At 39.4% G+C, this 22,326-nt stretch overlaps 1 protein-coding gene across 1 annotated transcript in view; it reads right to left on the reverse strand.

Annotated features, from left to right (window-relative positions):
• KCND2 (potassium voltage-gated channel subfamily D member 2) overlaps positions 1-22,326 on the reverse strand; it is a 519,434-nt gene that overhangs the window by 6,106 nt on the left and 491,002 nt on the right. Inside the window, exons 2-4 of the mRNA XM_045848169.1 lie at positions 17,446-17,608; positions 3,849-3,944; positions 2,031-2,123 (exon numbers count right to left, since the gene is read on the reverse strand). Of these exons, the coding sequence (XP_045704125.1) occupies positions 2,031-2,123; positions 3,849-3,944; positions 17,446-17,608 (352 nt within the window). The remainder of the gene's footprint in view (positions 1-2,030; positions 2,124-3,848; positions 3,945-17,445; positions 17,609-22,326) is intronic.

Genomic DNA, 22,326 nt, shown 5'->3' on the forward strand with positions numbered 1-22,326 from the left:
CTACCCACTGTTCTTCTGTCTTCTCTTATGCTCTGCTACACTTTCTCCTTCTGACTAGCCTCAAATTCCTTCAAGTCCTCTTAGACTGTGATAGGCAGTTAGACTGACATAAGCACAGCAAGGAGGATGGGCCAGATACAGAAGGTTACCCGGTAGGAAAGCCCCCGGTGCCTGGCAAAACTGGGAAAACAAGGACTTCACCTTCACGGTGACCTTTCCTCCCTGAGCAGATTTCTGGTTATGGGTCCTGATCGTCTCCTGACCTTTCCTCCCCTGGCTGGTTTCTAGTCTTGTGGGTTAAACCTCCTTAGACAGGGAATGAACAATGGGGCAGGCGAGTAGCCCTTAAGCATTATGCCCCCTGGAAACTGAGGTTCTGACCTGCATGAAATACATCTAGGCCTCAGTTGTGTCTCAGCTCCAGGCCCAGGAAAGCAGCAAAATCAGACAGGTGACACCCCTGCTGCCTCAGGACCAGCTGCATTGACTAAAGACTCCCTTCCCTAGCATTGACAAATTATGGAGACCATGATTCTGAAAGGACACACCTAGCAAGGACATACCTGGAAAGGTAATGAATATTCTATTGAGATCCTCCCCTGGGACTTCTCCTAAAATCTCCACCCTTAAAAGCCCTTAGGATGGAGGACCCAGCCCCGGCCTTTCCCTGGCTCCTACTCTTCTCCTACCGGATGTGTTACCTTCATCTTCTTCTTCCCTAAGCTTCAAGGGCCTTTTGTTTGCCTCTATAATTTGTTTCCTGAACCTATTTCTTCTGCCACTCATTTCTACTTCTGTGACCTTCTAAATAAACTTTCTCTTACAGTTTTAGTCTTATGTCTGAATTCTTCTTAGCCAGAACTCAAGTACCAAGGCTGCTGAATGAAGGCCCTGTCTTACTCCACTGGTCTAACACCTGATGTCATTTTCTTTTTCGTTGTCAACACCAACAAGACCAAGTTCTAGACTTCCTCTGAAGGCTAGACATCACTTTTTATTCTCTTCATTTCCTTGCCTAACTACCTCCTAGTCATCCTGTGGGTCTTGACTTAGGTCCCTCCAGAAAGACTTGCTTGATACTGTAGATTCTGGCTCCACCATCTTTGTCCTGCTCCACAGTGGCCTCATTATTGTTTTGCTGTGCACTGTCCTTCCCTAGTAATATCCTTGTTTTGTCCCACACATGGAGGTTGATGGGGACAGAAACCACAGCTGACTTCCTGACATATGTTGGCTCACTCTCTGGCATGTAGTAGGCAAGTAATGCATATTTGTTGAATGCCTATATAGGTAAATGAAAGTATATGAATAAATGTATGGGCAAGATGTTGGAACTGAGAATACAAATATGCATCTCTAGTGAATGAGTGAGAAGTCTTGATCTAAACATGGCAAAAGTTTTATTCTGCTCTGTGGTATCTTTTGACAAGCAAGCTAGAGAATGGGTGACTTTGCTAAAGAGGAGGTCCAACTGGGTGACTATAAATGGAGAAATGTACACTCACTCTTTAGCCAGAGGAGCTTGATACTGATTAAGTGACATTTTTTCTTATGAGAACATCTAGTTTTTGAATAAAGAAATGCTTTGCATTCAGTCATTGTCTATTTTTTATTGTTGCTATTGATATTCCCTTCATTCAGATGTCAGGAACACTTAAACTTCATTATTTCTTTTCGGTTTAATGAGCATTTTTAAGAATCAGGGTAAAATGATATTTTACAGGATTTGCAGTCAACTATTGGAAAACAACTTTCCATCTGTATTAAACTGGTGTTTCAGATTAGAGTAAGGATAACAACAAAGGATAAAACCATTTGAAATAATGTCTCTAAAATGCCTTCCAAGATGAAATGTTACAATAGTCTTTCAAAGTAATTTCAAACACTGTGGGTTTATTTATTTATTTATTTAGTATATTTTCCAGTAATGCAGACAGTGAAAACCTGCCTAAAAGAATTGAGTATTCACAAAAGCGCGAATGAGATTGCTTTTGTGAGGGTCAGGGTGGGAAGTCATGCAGGCTCCTTACCGTGGTTTTTTCCAGGCAGTGAAGCAGGTGGTGGTGCTGGGTTTCAAAGCTGGAGCTAGATTTGCTCACAAAGGCCTGGTCATCCTCAGAGGACTGTGAACACAGAGAAGGACAAGGACTTTCTATTTTATTTGCAAACAATGAGAACTCCAACTATATACAGAGATCTTGACTAGTTCCTGAGGTTAAATGGCAGCATTAAAAAAATTATCTATAAAAGGGACAAACCAGCAGTTGATTTTAAGTTTGATAATCAGTATTCACATTTTTGTCAAATTAGCAGTCTGGTCTTTAAGACTTTTCTCCCTAAACAAAAAATTTAAATCTTTTCTACTCATTCAACTACCAACTACCTTTGAAAGCCTGACTACCATTATTTTTGGATAATAAAATTTAGTCTACTACTTGGATAATCCTGAAAATGGTATGCTCACCTAAATAAAAGCTATTTTGTAAGTAAAGATGACTGGAATCCTAAACATTAAAGGAAAGTTTTGAGCTAAAAGTGGTTTCTCAAATTGTATTTTATACTGTGTGCTTTTATAACATGAAAAGGTATTCTCCATTAAAAAGTAGAAGTAGACATTATGTCACTCCCTACCCCCATTCAAATGAACTTTAAGGAATATAAGTAATTTTGAAATAAAAAATAAATAGGTATTTGAATCATTGAGCATTTTTTACATTTCCCATGTAGAAAGAGTTCTAAATCCAACTCCAAAGTGCCAGGGGTTTCCCATGACACCCTTAAGCAATGCAATGCTCTGCACACTAGAGGGTGTCCTATAATTCGATTTAATTTGGGCACTATGTACTTGGAGATGGCATCACATTACACAGGTTGAGGGCTCAATCCTACAAGACTGCCCCCTCCTTCATACTTTAGACTCTAGTTGCAATCTTAACATATTTCCTGTGCTTCTGACCACCTGGCTGTAGATTGGAGGTTCTAATGATCCCTCCTTGAACTTTTAGATGCCAACTGGGTATAAGTCAGAGATTCCCACAACCTCCTCCTTGAGTTTGATTAGTTTGCTTAAATGGCTCACAGAACTCAAAGAAAAATTTTACTTAGTAGATTAATGGTGTATTCTAAAAGTATATAATATAACTCAGGTACAGCCAAATAGAAGAGATGCAGAAGTTGAGATATGTGGAAAGGGGTAAGGGGCTTCCCTGCTCTTTGCGTGTGCTGCTGTCTCACATCTCCACCAGTTCACTAACTAACTAGAAAGCTCTCCAGTCTCCCTGCTTTTGAGTTTTTAACGGAGGCTTCATTATGTAGCTATGATTGGTTAAATAAATCATTCGCCATTGTAGACCGAACTCAGTCTCTAATCCCTCTCCCTTCCCAGGAGGTTGGGGGATTTGACTAAAAGTTCCAATCACTCAGTTGGCTCCCCCAGCAACCAGACCCCAGCCTTAGGTGTGGTTCAAATGCCACCTCATTAACATAACAAAAGACATCTTTTTCAGCTTTCTTCCCTTAGGGACTTAGAAGTTCAGTGCCAGAAACAGGAAGACCAAATATACATGTCTTATTAGAAATCACAATATCATACCATGTTTATATGGGAGTGTGTAAAAATCTTCCCAGTCACGAATGAGAATCATGATTCACTTGCATTGTTTCATAGCCCGGTTTCTAACCTACCTCCAATAAGACTTTACAGGGAAGAGGTTATTAAAAAATGACCCTTTTGTTGTTTTAGTAGCCATTTTCACAATTACCCACAATAAAACTATATGGTTAAATAAAAATCAATCAATGTCACATCAACAAACTGAGCATTAAGGAAGTAAGGTGCTTGACTGTACCTGCAGTTGATTACTGAGTAAGCCATTCCGTTTGCTTTGCATGTAAGCGTTTGCACTTCCGCTCTTTGCTGCCCGGATCCTGGCGAGTCTGGCTTTCTATAGGAGAAGAAAAATAAATGTCCTGTTAATAGCTATGACTGTTTTCTTAAAACAGTGCTTATAATCTAGTATAATCCCAATGTCAGCATCAGATGTTTAAAAATATGCCAGCTTTTGTAACAATTGACAATTAAATTTTCATTATATTGAAGCAAGTTAGTAAGAAGCTAGGAAAATTCCCTGGCAAGTGGAATGAGGAAACTTAGACAAATGGCTGAACAGACAGACAAACAGTTGAATAAACTGCTGGAAAGGCTGAGCAATTAACAGCCAGCTAATAAATCATAAAGCCTTACCCTCCTTAACTGAAGATGCCTCAGAATAGACGTTTTAAATCACTGTAGTCAGGGAGGTAGATAACAAAAACCAATTAGAGCCCAACTAATCCAAGATAAAGGTAAAACTAACTAGAAAATGACCCCAGGCTCTATTATATGCTCATTTTAATCCGTCAGCATACTAAATGACATACTTAGAAATCTAATAATATTCTGTTGAGGTCCTTCCCTGGGAGCTCCCCTAAAATTCTCGCCTGTAGGACCTAGATAAAACCCTCAGGCCAGAGGATACCAGGGGACTCTTGTTTGAGCATGCCCACACCTTCCTTTTCTCAGGCTTCTCAGGCATGTCCTTTGCTTCTTCTGTCCTAAACTCTAAGGGTCCCACGAAGACCCACACCCAGGAGAGCAATGAGCAGTGGCAGCTGACTCAGAGCCTTGATCCTGTCTCCAGGGGTGCTTCCTTTGCCTCACTGTCCCAAGCTCTGATGAACTTACTCTCACTTTCACCTGCACTGGTGTCTTGAAATTTTTCCCTGCACAAATCAAGAATTTGGAGGTCATCTGACAAGAGAAAGGGCCAGCACTGGGCGAGGAGGTGGTCTGGTAGTGAGTGTTTCATTTTAGTTAACATATTGATAAGACTAATTAACTACTTCAGAGCTGGGTTATTCATTTTAAGGATTGCAATTAAGTCTTTACAGTAAGATCAAGTTATTTTATTACTGTTTTTGTCAATTGCGTTGAGAAAAAAATAGCTATATTACTTTATTTGTATTTTCACTTATGATCTGAGTAACTTAATGAAATAAGATCCAGCATATCAGCTGCCGACCCTTTTCATTTAAATTAATGTCCTTTTAAAAATTACTAATTAAGTTCCAGAAACCAATTGCCTTTCTTTCTTTATTTCTTCCTCCCTCCAGCCCCCCCACCAAAAACAAAGAAAGAAACAAGCAAACTATTTAGTTGCATCTTGGCCCTCAAATATAAACTTTTGTGGGCTTGTTTGCAGTCAATTTGCTACATTGGCCAATGTAGACCCCATGATGAACAATAGGGTCTCCTAAAACAATCCCTAAATTTATTCACCTCTTACCAGCACGGGTCCACACAAAATCATGTTCATCTGATTTCTATTTCACTCTTAAATTTGTTGACATGAACACAGTGCTCCACTCTGAAGAGATGCATGACATTATTTTTAGTTTTTAAAGCATTGATGTATAGAGAATGTTTTTCAGTGTAGAGGGTTTAGGGTAGTCAGTTGAATTGTTCACATTGACAGAGAGACCACCAAAGTGGTACTGCTGAGGAAATTGACTGCTTAGCTAGAATTCTGGCATTCCACACTACTTTGGAACTGCGGCTGTGTATCTGCTCCAGACTGTCACGGAATGAGTCTGATTTTCACTTCCTGGGGAGCACTGTTTTGGCGACCATTCTGTTTATGTGCCATGTATCTAGCATGTATGTGTAAGGAAGCAGCTGGGATATCTTGGACAAGAGCTGTTTTTGTAAAATTGTCCTTAAAAGACTCCTTCCCCTGCTCCTTTCTACACAACTCTCCAAAATACCATCTTTAGTACCTAGCTCTGGAATGTGTTTTAAAAAATAACCATTTAAAAATTATTTAAATTTTTGAAAATTAAAAGTGAATATATACATGTCACAAAAGTTTTAAACTACAAATGTGCATGAAAAACAAGCCAGTCTCTCTGGACCCTGGAGCTGCCTACTCCTACACTTCAGAGACAACCACCAACAATATTTCTAGAGAGTCTTTCCAGTTCTGGGCATATAAAAGCAAGTATGTGTGCATTTATACGTATATACACAGATATTTTACTCAGGAGGATATGCCTCACACTTTTACTCTCAGCTGTTTCCATTTAACACAGCTCGGAACTCATTCCAGATCTACATATATGCATCCATCTCATCTGTTTATGGATGTATAATATACCACTGTATGAACTCCAAGGAACATTTTAAAGCATCTTTTACATCATAATGAGAGTATCTGCAAGACAGATTTCCAGAAGCAGAATTATTCCTGGGATGAAATGTGTGTGTGTGTATCTTGTTTGATAAGTTTTACAAAACTTTCTCTCAAGTTGTTGCGTCAAGGTGCCCTTTCACCCACAGCATTTAAAGGAACACTGAGATGTCCAAAGCTCTCAAAATAGCATTAACATATTGTCTGGCTTCAACTCCACTCCTTTTCTTTTCCTCCACGAATTTATTCTTCTTGTGTGCTGGTTCCAGGTTAAAATAATAATCTGTACAAAGATCACATTTACAAGTGATGGGAAAAATAGACATGTTTTACTTTTTGTTGACAGTTTAATATTTACTTCACTCAAAATACTGAGACAACACTACACAATGAAGTTGGAAGGTAGAAAATTTTAACTTCAAGGCTGTACTGCTCAACCAGGATTTCAGGGCAGACTCAATAATAACAACAGAAAGTGACAAGTGCATTTGGAAATGACTTAGAATTGATGGTGGAAATTCAGAAATAAGTAAGTTAAATACACTTTTACTCATTTCCAGAAAGGGTTTGTTGTTGAAATTGAGGTCCTTGAGTCTCATTGGTCTCCTGGAACACTCAATGCCTTTTTTGGTTCTCTTCCTTTCCCTTTCTCCCTCCCACCCTTAACTCCTCTCTCCTTCTGTCCCTCCTTCCATCCTTCTCTCCTTCTCTCCACCCTCCCTTCCTCTCTCATTTTTCCCCTCTCCCTTCCCCTTCTCTTTTTCTTTATGTAACTATTGAGTGTAATTATAGATGATAATTGTGTATATCATATTTACTAGTTACTATATCAGAGTCACTAGTCTCACCTATGTCATGCTCTCAGCATTTAGTAACAGTATTAAGACACATTATGTCTTTCATAAAGGAGACATATAAATTAACCAAAAATACTGTATTGTGTAGCCAAGGAAAATCAGATCTTGCTCATGGAACGCCAACAGATATTGGCAACCACTACAATAGAAGTAGTTCTATAGCTTAGTGAAAAAGAAACAGTTACGTTAGAGGCAGAATAGCCATTTTGCTAAGCCATGTACTGTGTTACCAAAACACCCTTCCCATCTCAATGTCAGTCATGAATTTTATTTTGGGTTAATTGCTTTAATTGGTCTTGTGGGTCACCACACCAAATGTCTGTTGAATGCTAGCCTTTATGACCTGTGGTTACATGTCTAGTAGGTAATTGAGAGAAATTCTTTTACAAAGATATTTTAGAAAATTGCTTGATTTCTGATCCACTCAGTATGTGAATCTTGGCAACTCCGGCTGTGTAATTGAGAGGTTAAAAGGACACCATTCACTCGTAAGAGGAAATGTCTTCATTCCAGCGGCTACCCCGAACCCTGTGGGAAGTACACCTCCTTTGCATGGTCAAGTACTAGCCAATATTGTGGAAGTTAGAGTACAGCTTTAGTAAATATGTAGCTTGTATAAAAATGCTTACAAAATTTAATAAAAAATAAGGCTTATATTGTCAATATAAAAATACCTTTGCAGCTATTTTCAAAATTTTTATCTGCCTTGACAAATATTGATGGTGTTAGGAGAAAATTAATTGTTTGTCTTCATAAATTCAATTTTATTCTTAATTCTCTAAACTTGGCAGGGTTTTTCAGTTAGCTCCATAAAACTAGTAAGTATTACAGGTTAAATAGAAACAAACTGAATGAAGCAAACTGGCTCCATGGTCAAGAAAAGCCTGGGAAATGCTGAGAGGGTGGGCCGTTCCTGTGGGGTTAGAGTCCTTGAGCAACTCACACCCTGGATGCCAGTTGTGCAGAGGAATGGGGGCAGAGTGTGCGACAATGTTTCTCATGCTGATTGGGCACGGGACCTCTTTATTGTGGAGCATTTGGAGGCTAGTGTGCAGAGATTTTTAGCCCATTGATTGTTTTTCAATTGTGCCAAATTATATTATATGGATTTTACAATGTATTTTCTGGAGCAGAGGCTAGAATGCCAATCAGAGAAAGATATATAAGCCCGAAACCACTGAGATAGCAACTTCCTTAAATGGGTTCTGTCTTCCAAATGATGTATCATGTAGATTGAGAGACATTATATTAGACCCTCTTCTTACCAAATCACAAAATGTTTTCAGTACTTTTGAAAAAGGTATCCTAGGCAGCGTGGTGAGACAGAGCAGGCTTTCTCCCTTGTAATCTCAGGCAGATTCTTACTTCTGGAATTTCAGACCATGTACTGCCCTTCCTACACCATGCATGCAGGAAATTTTACTTATACTTATAACTTTCGTTTAAAGTTTAGTAAAATGCCTCATGTGGAGGTAGCATACTAAACTCTACTGGCTCTTAAAAATTTAAGGAACTTATTGGAATCTCCCCTTTTTTAAAGAAAATTACTACTGTAGAAATGAAACAAGTTAGTGCCAAATAATAACAAAATAAGAGGAAGGAAGTCAGTGGAGAAAGTGCAAGATTCCCAGCTCTAGAGTGTGGTTAATGCTGGAGATGGCAGGGTTGGGACGAGGCACGGCTGGGGTTTGGGCCAGTGGAAGGGACGCTGAGAGGTTCCAAGGAAAGGGCAGTGGAAAGAGAGAGCAACAAGGGGTGTGGGTTGGAGGGCGGAAACAGGATGTAGGCAGGTTTCAGGGAAAAAAGATTCATAGTTCTGATAATGGCAGAATTTTCTTGTTCTAGATTTTAATCAATAGGTCTGTGAGCATGAGCTAGTCATTTGTAAAATGAAAATAATAACACTTCCCTTGCAAGTTAATTGTGAAATTATAGATAACAGATATAAAGCACCTGGGACATATTAGAAACTCTAGAGGGTTGTTGTTGTTACAATTAGCATTATTAAATTATAATCATAATTACTATCACTATTATACATAATAATTACTCACCAGTTAGCCTCGTAAGTATGCAGAGGAGTATGTGGTGTGATTTGTATTTTAAAACAGGGTAAGTTATGTGCTTCAAAATATCAGCTCTTGTCATTGCATTAATTTAGCTTCACTGTGGCTGATATATTCTATTCAATAAATGTTTATTGAATAAATGAGTGAAAAAATAAATCTTTTAAAACATAATTATGATGGGGGTTGGGGATAGATATTACAGTTTTGGTCTGTATTCACTCACATGTCAGTGTTTTCTTAAGAATTTATCAAGGACTGATAGAAATGGGGTAAATGCATTCCCTTAAAGGGTGGGGCAGGCAGTGAAAGCAAGAAGAGGTCTCACTAGTGGGAGGAACCTCGAAGAGGGAAAGTATCCCTGAGCAAAGATGGGATGTTCTCAAATGCCTATAGTATATATTTCATGTTTTTGCTTGAGCTTGGAGGTGAACTGGGAATAAACATCACACACTTTGATCTGAAAATCATTTTGAAATACTACTTATTATTTGACTTCTGGCCAAGATGGAGGCATAGGTAGACACACTGTGCCTCCTCACACAATGAAAATAGGGACAACAAAAATTTAGAAACAAAAAAACAACCAGTACTGACAGAAAGTTGAACTGTATGCAAGTCCAACAACCAAGGAGTTAAAATAGACACATTCATCCAGACTAGTAGGAGGGGTGGAGTAGGGTGGCTTGGGCAGAGAGGAGTTGTGGCAAAGCAGAGGCTGGTGGACCCCAGGCATGGGGTGGCAGTGGGCAAATCCAGTGAGGTGGTCAACTGTGGAGGGGAGGGGTGTGGCATGCAAGGTGGCTGGCAGACTGGGCGGTCCCACATTTGCACACAGATAAACCAGGCAAACCTGGGGAACGAGACAGATTGCACAACCCAGGGTCCCAGCATGGAGAAATAAAGCCTCAAAACACTGATTAAAAACACTTGTGGGGATTGAGGTGCCAGGGTAGACTCCCAGCCTCACAGGGGAGTTCGTTGGAGAGACCCATGGGGTCCTAGAACATACACAAGCCCACCCACCTGGAAATCAGCATGAGAAGGACCCGGTTTGCTTAGAGGAAGTGGCAGAAGGGACTGAAATCCAGCAGAGAGCGGAGCAAGCACCATTGTTCCCTCTCAGACCCCACCCCCACATACAGCGTCACAACCCAGCAAATGGGTTGCCCCACCCTGGTGAATACCTAAGACTCTGCCCCTCACTACATAACAGGCACATTGAGACAAAAAAAAAAATGGCCCACATGAAAAAATAGATCAAAGCTAAAGAACAAATACAGTGGAGTGACTAAGAGATAGCCAACCTATCAGATACACAGTTCAAAGCAGTGGTGATGAGGATGCTCACAGAACTGCTTAAATTTGGTTGCAAATTAGATGAAAAAATGACGGCTACACTAAGTGAAATGAAGAAAAATGCACAGGAAACCAATACTGACGGTAAGGAAACTGGGGCTCAAATTAATGGAGTGGACCAGAATGAAGAAAGAAATAATCAAACAGAAAAGAATGAAGAAATAAGAATTCCAAAAAAAAATGAGAGGCTCAAGAACCTCCAGGACAACTTTAAATGTTCTAACATCCAAACTATAGGGGTACCAGAAGGGGAAGAGGAAAAGCAACAAGTGGAAAACTAATTTGAACAAATAATAGAAGATAATGTCCCCAATCTGACAAAGGAAATAGATTTCCAGGAAGTCCAGGAAGCTCAGAGAATCCCAAAGAAGTTGGACCCAAGGAGGAACACACCAAGGCACATCATAACTACATTACTGAAGATTAAAATGAAGGAGAGAATCCTAGAAGCACCAAGAGATAAGGAGACAGTTACCTATAAAGGAGTTCCCATGAGACTGTCAGCTGATTTCTCAAAAGAGACCTTGCAGGCAAGAAGGGGTTGGAAAGAAATATTCCAAGTCGTGAAAGGCAAGGACCTACATCCAAGATTGCTCTATCCAGCAAAGCTTTCATTTAGAATGTAAGGACAGATAAAGTGCTTCTCAGATAAGGTCAAGTTAAAGGAGTTCATCATCACCAAGCCCTTATTTTATGAAATGTTAAAGGGACTTATCTAAGAAAAAGAAGATAAAAAACATGTATAGTAAAATGACAGCAAACTCACAATTATGAACAACCATACCTAAAACAAAAACAAACTAAGCAAATAACTAGAACAGGAACAGAACCACAGAAATAGAGATCACATGGAGGGTTAGCAACAGGGGAGTGGGAGGAAGAGAGAAGGGGAAAAGGTACAGAGAGTAAGTAGCATATATGGTAGGTAGAAAATAGAGAGGGGGAGGGGAAGAATAGTATGGGAAATGTAGAAGCTAAAGAACTTATGAGTATGACCCATGGACATGAACTAAAGTGGGGGGATGTGGGTGGGAGGGGGTGCACAGGGTGGAGGGGAATAAAGGGGGGGAAATGGGACAACTGTAATAGCATAATCAATAAAATATAGTAAAAAAAGAAATACTAATTATTATTCTGCTTGACTGATGTTTTTACTGAAGGACTCCTTGCTTGGTTGAATTAGCTGGTTACTTTTGCATAACTTTGGTATTGCATAACTGGAACCCAGTTCCAGTTAAATCAAATTATCTTAGTCTATTTAATACTTAGTCTTTTTTTTTTTAATCCTGGGAAGGTAAATGGAAAATATCCCTTAGTACCTAATTTAGTTGCATATCCACTGCTCCTTCTTAGATGACTATGTTCAGATTATTGTTTACAGACTATTTATTAGACATATCACACCAGGTCATTGTATTTGGTTTTATATTGCCTATTTTTCTGGTAGTCATGATATGCAAAATTCACTGCTTTATGGAAGATTCCTAGAATATAAGATATTTTAAAAACATGAAAAGCACTAATAAAATATGCTTTTCGATTTGGTATACTTATTTATATCACATTTAAAACAATTTTTACTCTAAATTTCTATAGGCGAAATGGCTTCTATATATTCTAAGATTTTCTTTGTTGATTTGCGTTTACAGATGTCAAAGTTTGAAAAAAGTACATATGAGTTCTATCTAGAAGGTACTCAGCCATGTAATATGAAAAAAATGGAGATATTTATTGAAGCAGTACAAGTTACAAGAAATATTGTACCTAATACAATGACACCTTAGTCCCCTTCAAAGTAGGCACATTTGGGATCTCACACAGTTCTCCCAATTGCCATCAGCTGCCCTGCCCTGTTTTCCTGAATCTCACTGATGGTCTAAAATCTCTTCTCTTTCAAAGGTGATTTTAGTTTTGGGAAAAGCCAGAAGTTGCAGTGCACCAAATCTGCGCTAAGAGGGAGGGGCTAAGTCAAATGGGTGATTTAATGTTTCTCCAAAAATCTCTACACAAGACATGATGCATGAATGGGTATGTTTTCATGATGAAGCTGCCAATCACCAGTTGTCCATAGCTGTGGCCTTCTGAATCATCTGAATAGTTTCCATGGAGGAATTTTCAAACTTAATGCAAAATCTGATGCAGATTCATTGCTCTACTTGTTCAGTCATTTTGAATGTGATGGCCATACAGTACACATGCTCACTCAATGGCATCTACCGTCTCCATTGATTAGTACAGTGAAGTCATCGTTGTTCACACATGTGCATTCCAGTCCATTCTTTTTAGCTGTCAGGTTACATCTATGTTGCCCAAACTGTTCTTGTTATATTAATAATGGCTGGACTTTTTATGGACAGACCTCATATATGGGGTTGGCTAAAAACTTTGTCTGCTTTTTTTCCATAAGATAACTCTAGTAGCACTTCGTTGTCTTTAACTGCATTAGAAACAATTTTGTTAGATTATATTGTGACAGCTGTCATGTCGGCATGCATTAAAAAAAACACACAGCAAAATTGGTGAATTTTTGTGTATCATTTTACTATTGAAGATGGAAGAAAATATGCAACATTTTTGGCATATTATGCTTTATTATTTCAAGAAAGGTAAAAACATGTCTGAAGTACAAAAAAAATGTGCAGTGTATAGAGAAAATGCTGTGACTGATCGAATGTGTCAAAAGTTGTTTATGAAGTTTCATGCTGGAGATTTCTTGCTGGATGATGCTCCATGGTCAAGTAGACCAGTTGAAGTATGTAGCAATCAAATTGAGACATTAATTGAAAACAATCAACATTTTACCACATGGGAGATAGCCACATACTGAAAATATCCAAATCAATAAAGTTATTGGTGAAAATGAAAAATGTCTTTTATTTTACAGAAAAAAACTAGACTTCTGGCCAAGATGGAGACATAGGTAGACACACTGTGCCTCTTCACACAACCAAGACAGAGACAACAACAATTTAGAAATAGAATAACAACCAGAACTGACAGAAAATTGATCTGAATGGAAGTCAGACAACCAAGAAGTTAAAATAGACACATTCATCCAGACCAGTAGGAGTGGCGGAGTCGGGCAGCCAGGCACAGGTCATGGCGCACGGAGAGCAGAGAGCATTGGGACTGCGCGTGTAAGGCATCCGGGGTGCACAAGACTGCAGTGGGTGGACCCTAAGCACGCAAGCGGCAGCTGGCAGACCCCGGCAGAGGGGTGGCAACCGGCAGACCCAGCGAGGCCGCAATTGTGAAGCAAGGCACTGTGTACCACCCAGGATCACAGCACTGGGAAATAGAGCCTTGGGGCACTGACTGAAAACACCTGGGGGGGTTGAGACACAGGGAGAGACTCCCAGCCTCACAGGAGAGGTCCTTGGATAGTCCCACGGGGTGCACAAGCCCACCCACATGGGAATTGACACCAGAGGGGCCCAGTTTGCTCTGGGGAAGCAGCGGAAGGGACTGAGGTCCCATGGAGAGTGGAGCAAGCACCGTTGTTCCCTCTCAGACCTTGCCCCCATATACAACATCACAACCCAGCAACGAGGGTGCCCTAGTGAAACAGCCTTGGTGAAACAACTAAGTCTCCACCCTTCGTATGTAACAGGCACGACTGGACCAAAGGAAAAGAAAAAAAGGATGGCTCAAACAGGATGGAAAGCCTTGCAATAATTTATGTAAGTGACTGAGAGATAGTCCACCTATCAGATGCACAGTTCAAAGCACTGGTGATCAGCATGCTCACAGAATTGGTTGATTTTGGTCGCAAATTAGATGAAAAAATGAAGGCTACACTAAGTGAAATGAAGAAAAATGCTTAGGGAACCAATAGTGATGGAATGAAAGCTGGGTCTCACATCAATGAAGTGGACCAGAAGGAAAACAAACAAACAAACAGAAAAGAATGAAGAAATAAGAGTTCAAAAAAATGAGGAGAAGCTTAAGAAACTTCAGGACATCTTTAAACAATCCAACATCCTAATTATAGGGGTACCAGAAGGAGAAGAGGAAGAGCAACCAGTGGAAAACTTATTTGAACAAATAACAAAGGAGAGCTTCCCCATTCTGGAAGCAAGGCACTGCTTCCAGGAAGGAAATAGACTTCCAAGAAGTCCAGGAAGCTCAGAGAGTCCCAAAGAAGTTGGACCTGAGAAGGAACACACCAAGGCACATCATAATTACATTAGCCAAGGTAAAAATGAAGGAGAGAATCCTAGAAGCATCAAGAGACAAGGAGAGAGTAACCTACAAAGGAGTTCCCATCAGACTGTCAGCTGACTTCTCAGAGACCTTACAGACAAGAAGGGACTGGAAAGAAGTATTCCAAGTCATGGAAGGCAAGGACCTACATCCAAGATTGCTCTATCCAGCAAAGCTTTCATTTAGAATGGAAGGGCAGATAGAGTGCTTCTCAGATAAGGTCAAGTTAAAGGAGTTCATCATCACCAATCCCTCTTTACATGAAATGTTAAAGGGACTTATCTAAGAAAAAGAAGATTAAAAAAACATGACAACAAACTCACAACACCTAAAACAAAAACAAAAAGAAACTAAGCAACAGGAACAGAACCACAGAAATAGAGATCACATGGAGGGTTAGCAACAGGGGAGTGGGAGGAGGAGAGAGGGGGAAAGGCACAGAGAATAAGTGGCATAGACGGGAGGTAGAAAATAGAGAGGGGGAGGGGAAGAATAGTATGGGAAATGTAGAAGCTAAAGAACTTATGACACATGAACTATGTGGGTGAGGGAGGGAGTGCAGGGTGGAGGGGAATAAAGGGGGGAAATGGGATGACTGTAATAGCATAATCAATAAAATATATTTAAAAAAAGAAAAGAAAACTTAATGGGCTTTTTGGCCAACCCAATATTTTGGAGATGGGTTTATCTGAAAATCAGATTTGTAGTTTCTATAGTTTTCATATAGGTAGCTTTCATTGGGATTGAAAAAATTATTTATAGTTAGTTCTTTTACTAAAGAAGCAATTTCTCACATAGAGATTGATGGGTAGTGGGGAGCTCAGGTTTTTATAAGATTTCTGTCCTTGTAAAAACATACTTGAGTGCTCAGAAGAGGGATTTCTCAAGGGTGTGCAGAGGCAGGGTTGTGGTGCATGAAAGGCCCTGGTGGAAATTCCATCCATGTCCTCTGGACAAAATTGTGCCCTGCATAAGACTACAATTGCCCAGAGGGTACCTTTTCTAACGTTCCCTGTACATTGGATTATCAGGTCTATCTATTCACAGTAACTAGACTGTTTATTACTATGTTATACAATAATTAGTTAAAGTTTAAATACTTGTCAAAAGATGGGAGATCCTATAAAGCAAACTATAAAGTTTAAAGAATGATTTGTAGAGGAAGAAGATCTCTGACAATGGACATGAACAAGGTCTCTGAACAATATGCTATGTGACAATATTGATTAACCTGAACTACCCAAGGAGTCACTTTATGAGATTTTATACTTTACTAAAGAGACTGACATTGTTCAAAGGCATATTTAAAATCCTGTTCTGGAATCACCTACACATCCAGTTCTAAACTGCACAAAAATCTCTCATGGTCTTTGATAGTTACACACATTACCTAGGTTGCACATCTACTTTCGTCATGGTTACAAATGGTTTTTGGATATTGAAAGAAGTGAATCTGTCCTTAAAGGACAAAGATATAGTGTTTGTTAAGAATGCTGGAAATTTAGCACTATAGCACTAAGGAAATTACAAAGGAGATTTGCAAAATTATTTGTTAGCAACAACATGACTATTTGGTTCTCAAGATGACTATTTTGACAAAGAGTGGGGAAGGGAGGGGTTCTAACATGTAGTCAATTTCTGAGAGGTGGTCTACCATTGTGTCTAAGAGTATGGATGTGGGAGCCAGATTGGCTTGGATTAAATTGAATGATGGTCCTCCGATTTATTAGGTATATGGCTTTAGGATTTCTCAATTTGGGGTACTTTAAGATTCTCATCCACATAATAGGAATAATTTGGGTAACTAACTCCTATACTTGTAAAATTTTATAAATTGCTTTTTGAAAAACATTAAATCAACCTCTGACACATTGGAAGCCATTAGTAAGCCACTGGAAGTTGTTAATATTATAAAATCTTATATAGATTTATATACATTTGAATATAATCTCAGTCTTATTGTGAGATCGGTATTGTTTTTCCCACTTTGCAGATGAGTATGCACCATGCTCATCTTCAAGAGTCTGAGTAACTTATGTGAAGTTCAGAGAAACAGTAAACTGCTGGGCCAGGTGTAGAACTCAGCTACAAGTGATCAGATTTTTCCTACCTTCTGTATCAAATCTATAAAATAACCAAGGCACATTTTGGTGTCCTTTAGTAGCCCTTGTTTGCTGGTAACTGCTTGACCCCTAGCAGACAGAGGTGAAATGAATTTAAAAATCCAATTGTAACAAAATTCGCAAGAACCCATCTTTGATTTTGCTACTGTTGTTATTGTTGTTCTCTACATATTTTTTCCTCTATTGCCTCTGGTTGTACAGTGCTATTGTATTTCCTTTTCCACTTTGAAGTTACACGTGCCTAAGTGGCTTACTTTGGCTAATCCTGTTGAGATGGAAATGACTTGGCCCACTTCCAGCAGGAGGCTTTAGGAGTCCGTTTGTGATTCATCATGTGCTTTTACTTCTGTTTGAATCATTGCAGAAGTACACTGTCAAGATGGAGTTTCCATTACTGGATCTGTAATTGACTTGTAGTGTGATTGAGAAATATTCCTTGTTGTGTTAAGCCACTGAGATATTAGGGTTCTTTTGCTGTGTCATATATGACCTAGCTTGTGCTGACCGATACAACTATTGGCTGGATCTGGAACACTGAACAGCCAGTGATGGATTTTCAAGCTCACTGTGAGACTGGGAGATGCTAGGTGGTTACACAGAGCTGAATACACACCTTTTGTGCTCTCCGTTTGTCTGCTCGTTGATTCTGGTGGTAGATCCGGCTGAAGTTGGACACAATCACTGGAACAGGCAGAGCAATGACCAAGACCCCACTCAGTGAGCAGATGGATCCAAAAATCTTTCCTGCTATGGTTTTTGGTACCATGTCACCATACCTGGGTTAGAGAAAAAAATTGTTTTAAGTCACAGGAAGTTGCTTATGAGTATTTCCACCAGATACAAATAGCTTTTTGCTTTAAGTCAAGTGATATTTTGGAGCAATCTATCTCTACTTCATGACTAAAATATACACGGCTTAAAATTTTAATAAACCAGAAGTTACAAATAAATGAATATAAAAACTACCTTTTAACCTAGCATTGTAAAATTAATTCTAACATTTAGAAATATTTTTAATTGGAAAATACTTTAAACCAGATGATTTAATGATAGCTCTTCAATTTGTCCTTTCTATAACATGGTATAGTACTTTACAGTTATTTAATCATAAATATTTCTATGCTGAATTTTATAGTCTGAAAAACACACTTTTCTACTTAATTTTTTCAACATTGGATTAGATATAAAATTTAAGTAGAAAATATTGGAACATTGCATTACTTTATCAGGTATAATCACTTAAAAAATTCTCCAAGGTCCCATTAACCTTCACTTATGAAATCCAGACATGATAATCTTGTTCAATCTCTCATTTGTATTTGGTTAGTTGACTTTTCTCTCTTTGAAACATGTTTTGTTGGCTTCAGTATTTATTACAGAATTTCCTCAGTGGTGCTTTTACCTCATTGGCTACTTTGCTATTTTATTTCTGGCTCCTTTTTTTAAAACTAATTTCTAAATCTTGAGATAATTACCTCTCAAACTGGAGTCTTCTTATCTTCTCCATGTAAACCCTTTTCCTACGTGATTTTATCCAGTCTTGTGGCTTAAAACTACTGTCCAAGAGTCAGAAAAGTTTAGTTTAAGGTAAAAAGTTACAAGCTGAGCAAGTAATATGTATGTTAAAACTTTTGTCTCAGAAACTACAGATAGATAAGGCCCATCTTGGCTCCTGGGAAAATAGCCGACCTCTTGGGGCACCACTAAAGATTACCGCCTGGGGACAAGTGGAGGCATCCAGGCCACTGTGTTTCAGGGAGAAACAAATGACCACCCACAGCAGATGACCACCCGCCCCTGGGAACAGCTAACTGCCCAGGACAGGAATGTTGCAGTTTCTTCTACCTAATCCTCCCTGAATTTCAAAACCCTTCACTCACATTATTTATTCCCTGTTATGAAAAGTCTGGCCTGGAAAGAAAAGGGAAGATGGTCTATTAGGGTATGAAGCCACCATCTCCTCAGATCGCCATCTGAATAAAGTGCCCATAAAGATACAGTTGCTGTCATTGCTTATTAGGTTTGGTAGTGACAGGCAGGCCGAATGTCGGTGTCTTTTCTGGTTTCACATATGCTGATGATAACCTAATTTACATTGACAGCCCTGATGTCTATCTTGAAAATCAGACTCATATTTTCAGTGGTCTGGTCTGAAAATTACTACATCTGGATGTTTAAGAGCCTATTAAGATTTAAATTTGCCAAAAAGGAACCTTCATTTCCCTAGCTTCCTCTTTTCTTCTCAAATCTGTTCCTTCTACATGGTCTATCACCTCTAATTAAATGGAACCTCAAACCACCCAATCGCCTGTCAAAACTGAAACAGCCATCCAATCCTCAGTCCCCCAGCTAGTCTTGTTGTCTCTGCCCAAACAAGATTATGTCCTTTTGGTCCTCTTTCCTCAGCCTCATTTTCCCACAACAACCCAAGCCCTCATTGCTTGCCAGAGCCATGGATATAGCCTCTTAACCTTGAACTCGCTTTTTCACATTTACCATGTTAAAATTCATGCCAGCATAGCAACCGGAGTTTATGGTTTTAAAAATGGAGATTGGACTGTTGCTACTTTGCTTCACCTTCTAATAGACTTGAAATGGAAATAAATCCAAATTCCTCGCTTTTGTCTCTGAGGGCCTATGTCATTTAGTTCCTGCCTATATTTCACACCACCTTCCACGAAACTCACTGCCCTCCAGTCACACGGGCCATCTGGCTTTCTGTCACATGTGCAGCCCCCAGATCATCATTATTCAGGTTGAACCTTAGAGGTCTCCATTCAAGAAGTTATTTTCTGGCCTTCTTATCCATAGTGGTCTTATTCTCTCTTCATCATTTTCCCATTTGATTATCTTCACAGTACTAAACACATGATACTTAATAAAATTTTAATGTATTTATTTTCTAACTCCCTACCTGCCCTGCCAACATTAGAATATAACCAGGAGCTGCTCTATTTTGTGTCTCAGCACAAAGCAGGCTTTTAGTAAATATTAGCTGAATGCTACATTTTCCCTACCTTACCTATGTAGAATTCTCCTAAGAGTTCATTGCTAGGGGTGGGGGGGAAGAAGGACATCTTTTGATCATATTATTGCAGAAGCTACTCAGCTACAGCAGTACAGCTCCAACTACCCCCTGCTCACTATGGGACTCTGGGGTCCTCAGCTCTCTGAGAGTTTAGTCCTAGAAACAGGGCTCCGAAGTGCTCAGGTATTGGAATCCAGACTCAAGGGGGCTTTGGAAGTATTTGGGGAGACATTATATCTTGAAGAATGATTTAGGAAAATCATCACTGTTTTGTGGGAAAACATTCATGTGTCAATACGGATATAGAAGTTGCTGAGGAATTAGCCAAGGAAAGGCCGGTAAGAGTGGCAGCAGGCTATGCTGACTGGCACTGCTTTGGTGACCCCATGCCAGGCTCCGGTCCCCTGCTTAGAAGGCCCACTTACTTGTTCTTGTCAGCACTTATGAGTGATCAGCAGTTGGGCTAATTTGCCATAACTAAAATTTCCACAAGGTTTTGGCATCATAATGACAGTCTAATTTATAGTAAAATATATTTTACCTGAGAACTGGAATGCTGTATCTGTATGAAACATGGTGGCTTTTTGTAGTCCACTGGGGGAACTAAGCTACAGTCTGATTATGTTCATTTATAATCTGATTATGAAAGGAATTTACAAGGTGAGCAAGAAAGGCTTGAAAACTTTCTTACTGCAAAGATATGGCAGTAGGATTGGGAGATCGTTTTTGTGTGTGTAATGCTGTGTGCACATGAATCAATTTCTGTGTTAGTCACAGTTCACACTGAGTGCCCAGCCCTGCTTTATAAACATCTTTCCCTTTGCCCTGGTTATTCAGCAGGCCCTGGAGAAGTCTAAAACACACATATACCCCTAAAACACACACACACATATAAGCAGTTTCCCAAAAGCTTTTTTACTTTATTTTAATATCTGTCAATCAGGATTTAGAAAATGCTTCTCAAAAGAGAAAGTAAATAAAACCCAACTATTTGTTATGGCCAGAGAATATAAGCACTGATTCTATGTAATTAAAATAAGCTTTTAAAAACACAAATACGTGAAATAAAATAGCTAAATCAATCCATCGGATACATTCTTTTCTGCCCCTCTCTAAGGTGAAGGGACTAGTCAAGGAACATACCTGAAGGACCCATGGACATGGACAACAGTGTGAGGACTGACTGTGAGAGTGGGGAGCGGACTGAGTGGAGGGGCGTGAAGGGGGAAAATGGGACAACTGTAGTAACATAAACAATAAGACATTTAAAAAAGAGATTTAAAAATTAGTATTTATTAACCCCCTTTTTTGTTGTTGTTTTGTATACTAGGCTCACTATGTCATATGATAGACCAGGCCAGCGTACTTGTAATCATTAAAATCAAGAGCTTAACTGTTTGGTATAGACCCAAAACTCAATAAGATGTTAAGAAGACAGAAGACTGGTCAGTTCAGGCAGCGAGTGGTGGTGTGCATAAAGAGGGGAGATTTAGACACTCAGAAGGGCTGCAGCTAAACAAAAGGAGAAAATTAATTCTGAGGGATTTGGTCAAAGGGATTCTGGGCCAATTGAAGGAGCAGATTTCTCCGGAAAAGCAATTTTTGATGTGGTGTCTGGGATTGAACTAGAGAAAAAAATCACTGCAGATCCTTTTTGAATGTAAACAGAGATTATAATATAAATAAATGAAGCAGACCATGCACTTGTTATTCAGAAAGGAAAACAATAAATATAATGAAATATTTTGTTTGTTTTGGGATGAAATGGTAGAAAGTATGGATATGAACCAGCTTGCTCAAAGGCAGCAAATTCACACCTAGAAGGATCTGTAAAAGAAAAAGGTAACGGATAGTACTTAAGTAAGGGTGGTCTGATGTCATAAAGCCATGCTAATCTGCATCAAATGCAATTATAGCTACTATTTACCTCAACCATCAGAAGTTTCTTCACAATCAAGAAAGCAAAGAGGATGACCGATCAGTACCACAGTGATTACTGTGGAAAGAAGGGAGAAGAGCTTGCTCATTGGTTGAAACATCCTCTCTTATCTTTTTACTCTAGGTTAGAAGGCCAGAGCCTTGTCACCTTAGAGCAAGTTAGGAAGGTCTCTAAGATTCTTCTGCTGTGAGGCTAAGGCAGAGGTGGAAATGGTGAGAGGGCACCAGGGAAGGGGAAGGGTAGGGTGTTTGAGGTCATCCAGGCTGTCCTGGGGTCATTGGTACTGAGACCCTGAGTCCTGGCCTGATTCCCAAGGACCACCTTCTGCCTCTTCCCACACACCTGCTGGTTCTGTATATGTCACCCTTTTGGTTTTTCTCCCTGCTCTCCTCCCCTTTTTAAGATTGGGCTGCTGTTGATACATGTAATATTTTAAGTATACTTTACTAGTTTGAATATGTTGGAGAATCATGGGAAATACACAGCGTGATTTGCAGCATTCTTACAGTGTCCATTTTGTCTATTAT

The sequence above is a fragment of the Phyllostomus hastatus genome, unplaced genomic scaffold, assembly GCF_019186645.2.
Source record: "Phyllostomus hastatus isolate PE091 unplaced genomic scaffold, TTU_PhHast_1.1 phas_contig_118, whole genome shotgun sequence".
Classification (NCBI taxonomy): domain Eukaryota; kingdom Metazoa; phylum Chordata; class Mammalia; order Chiroptera; family Phyllostomidae; genus Phyllostomus; species Phyllostomus hastatus.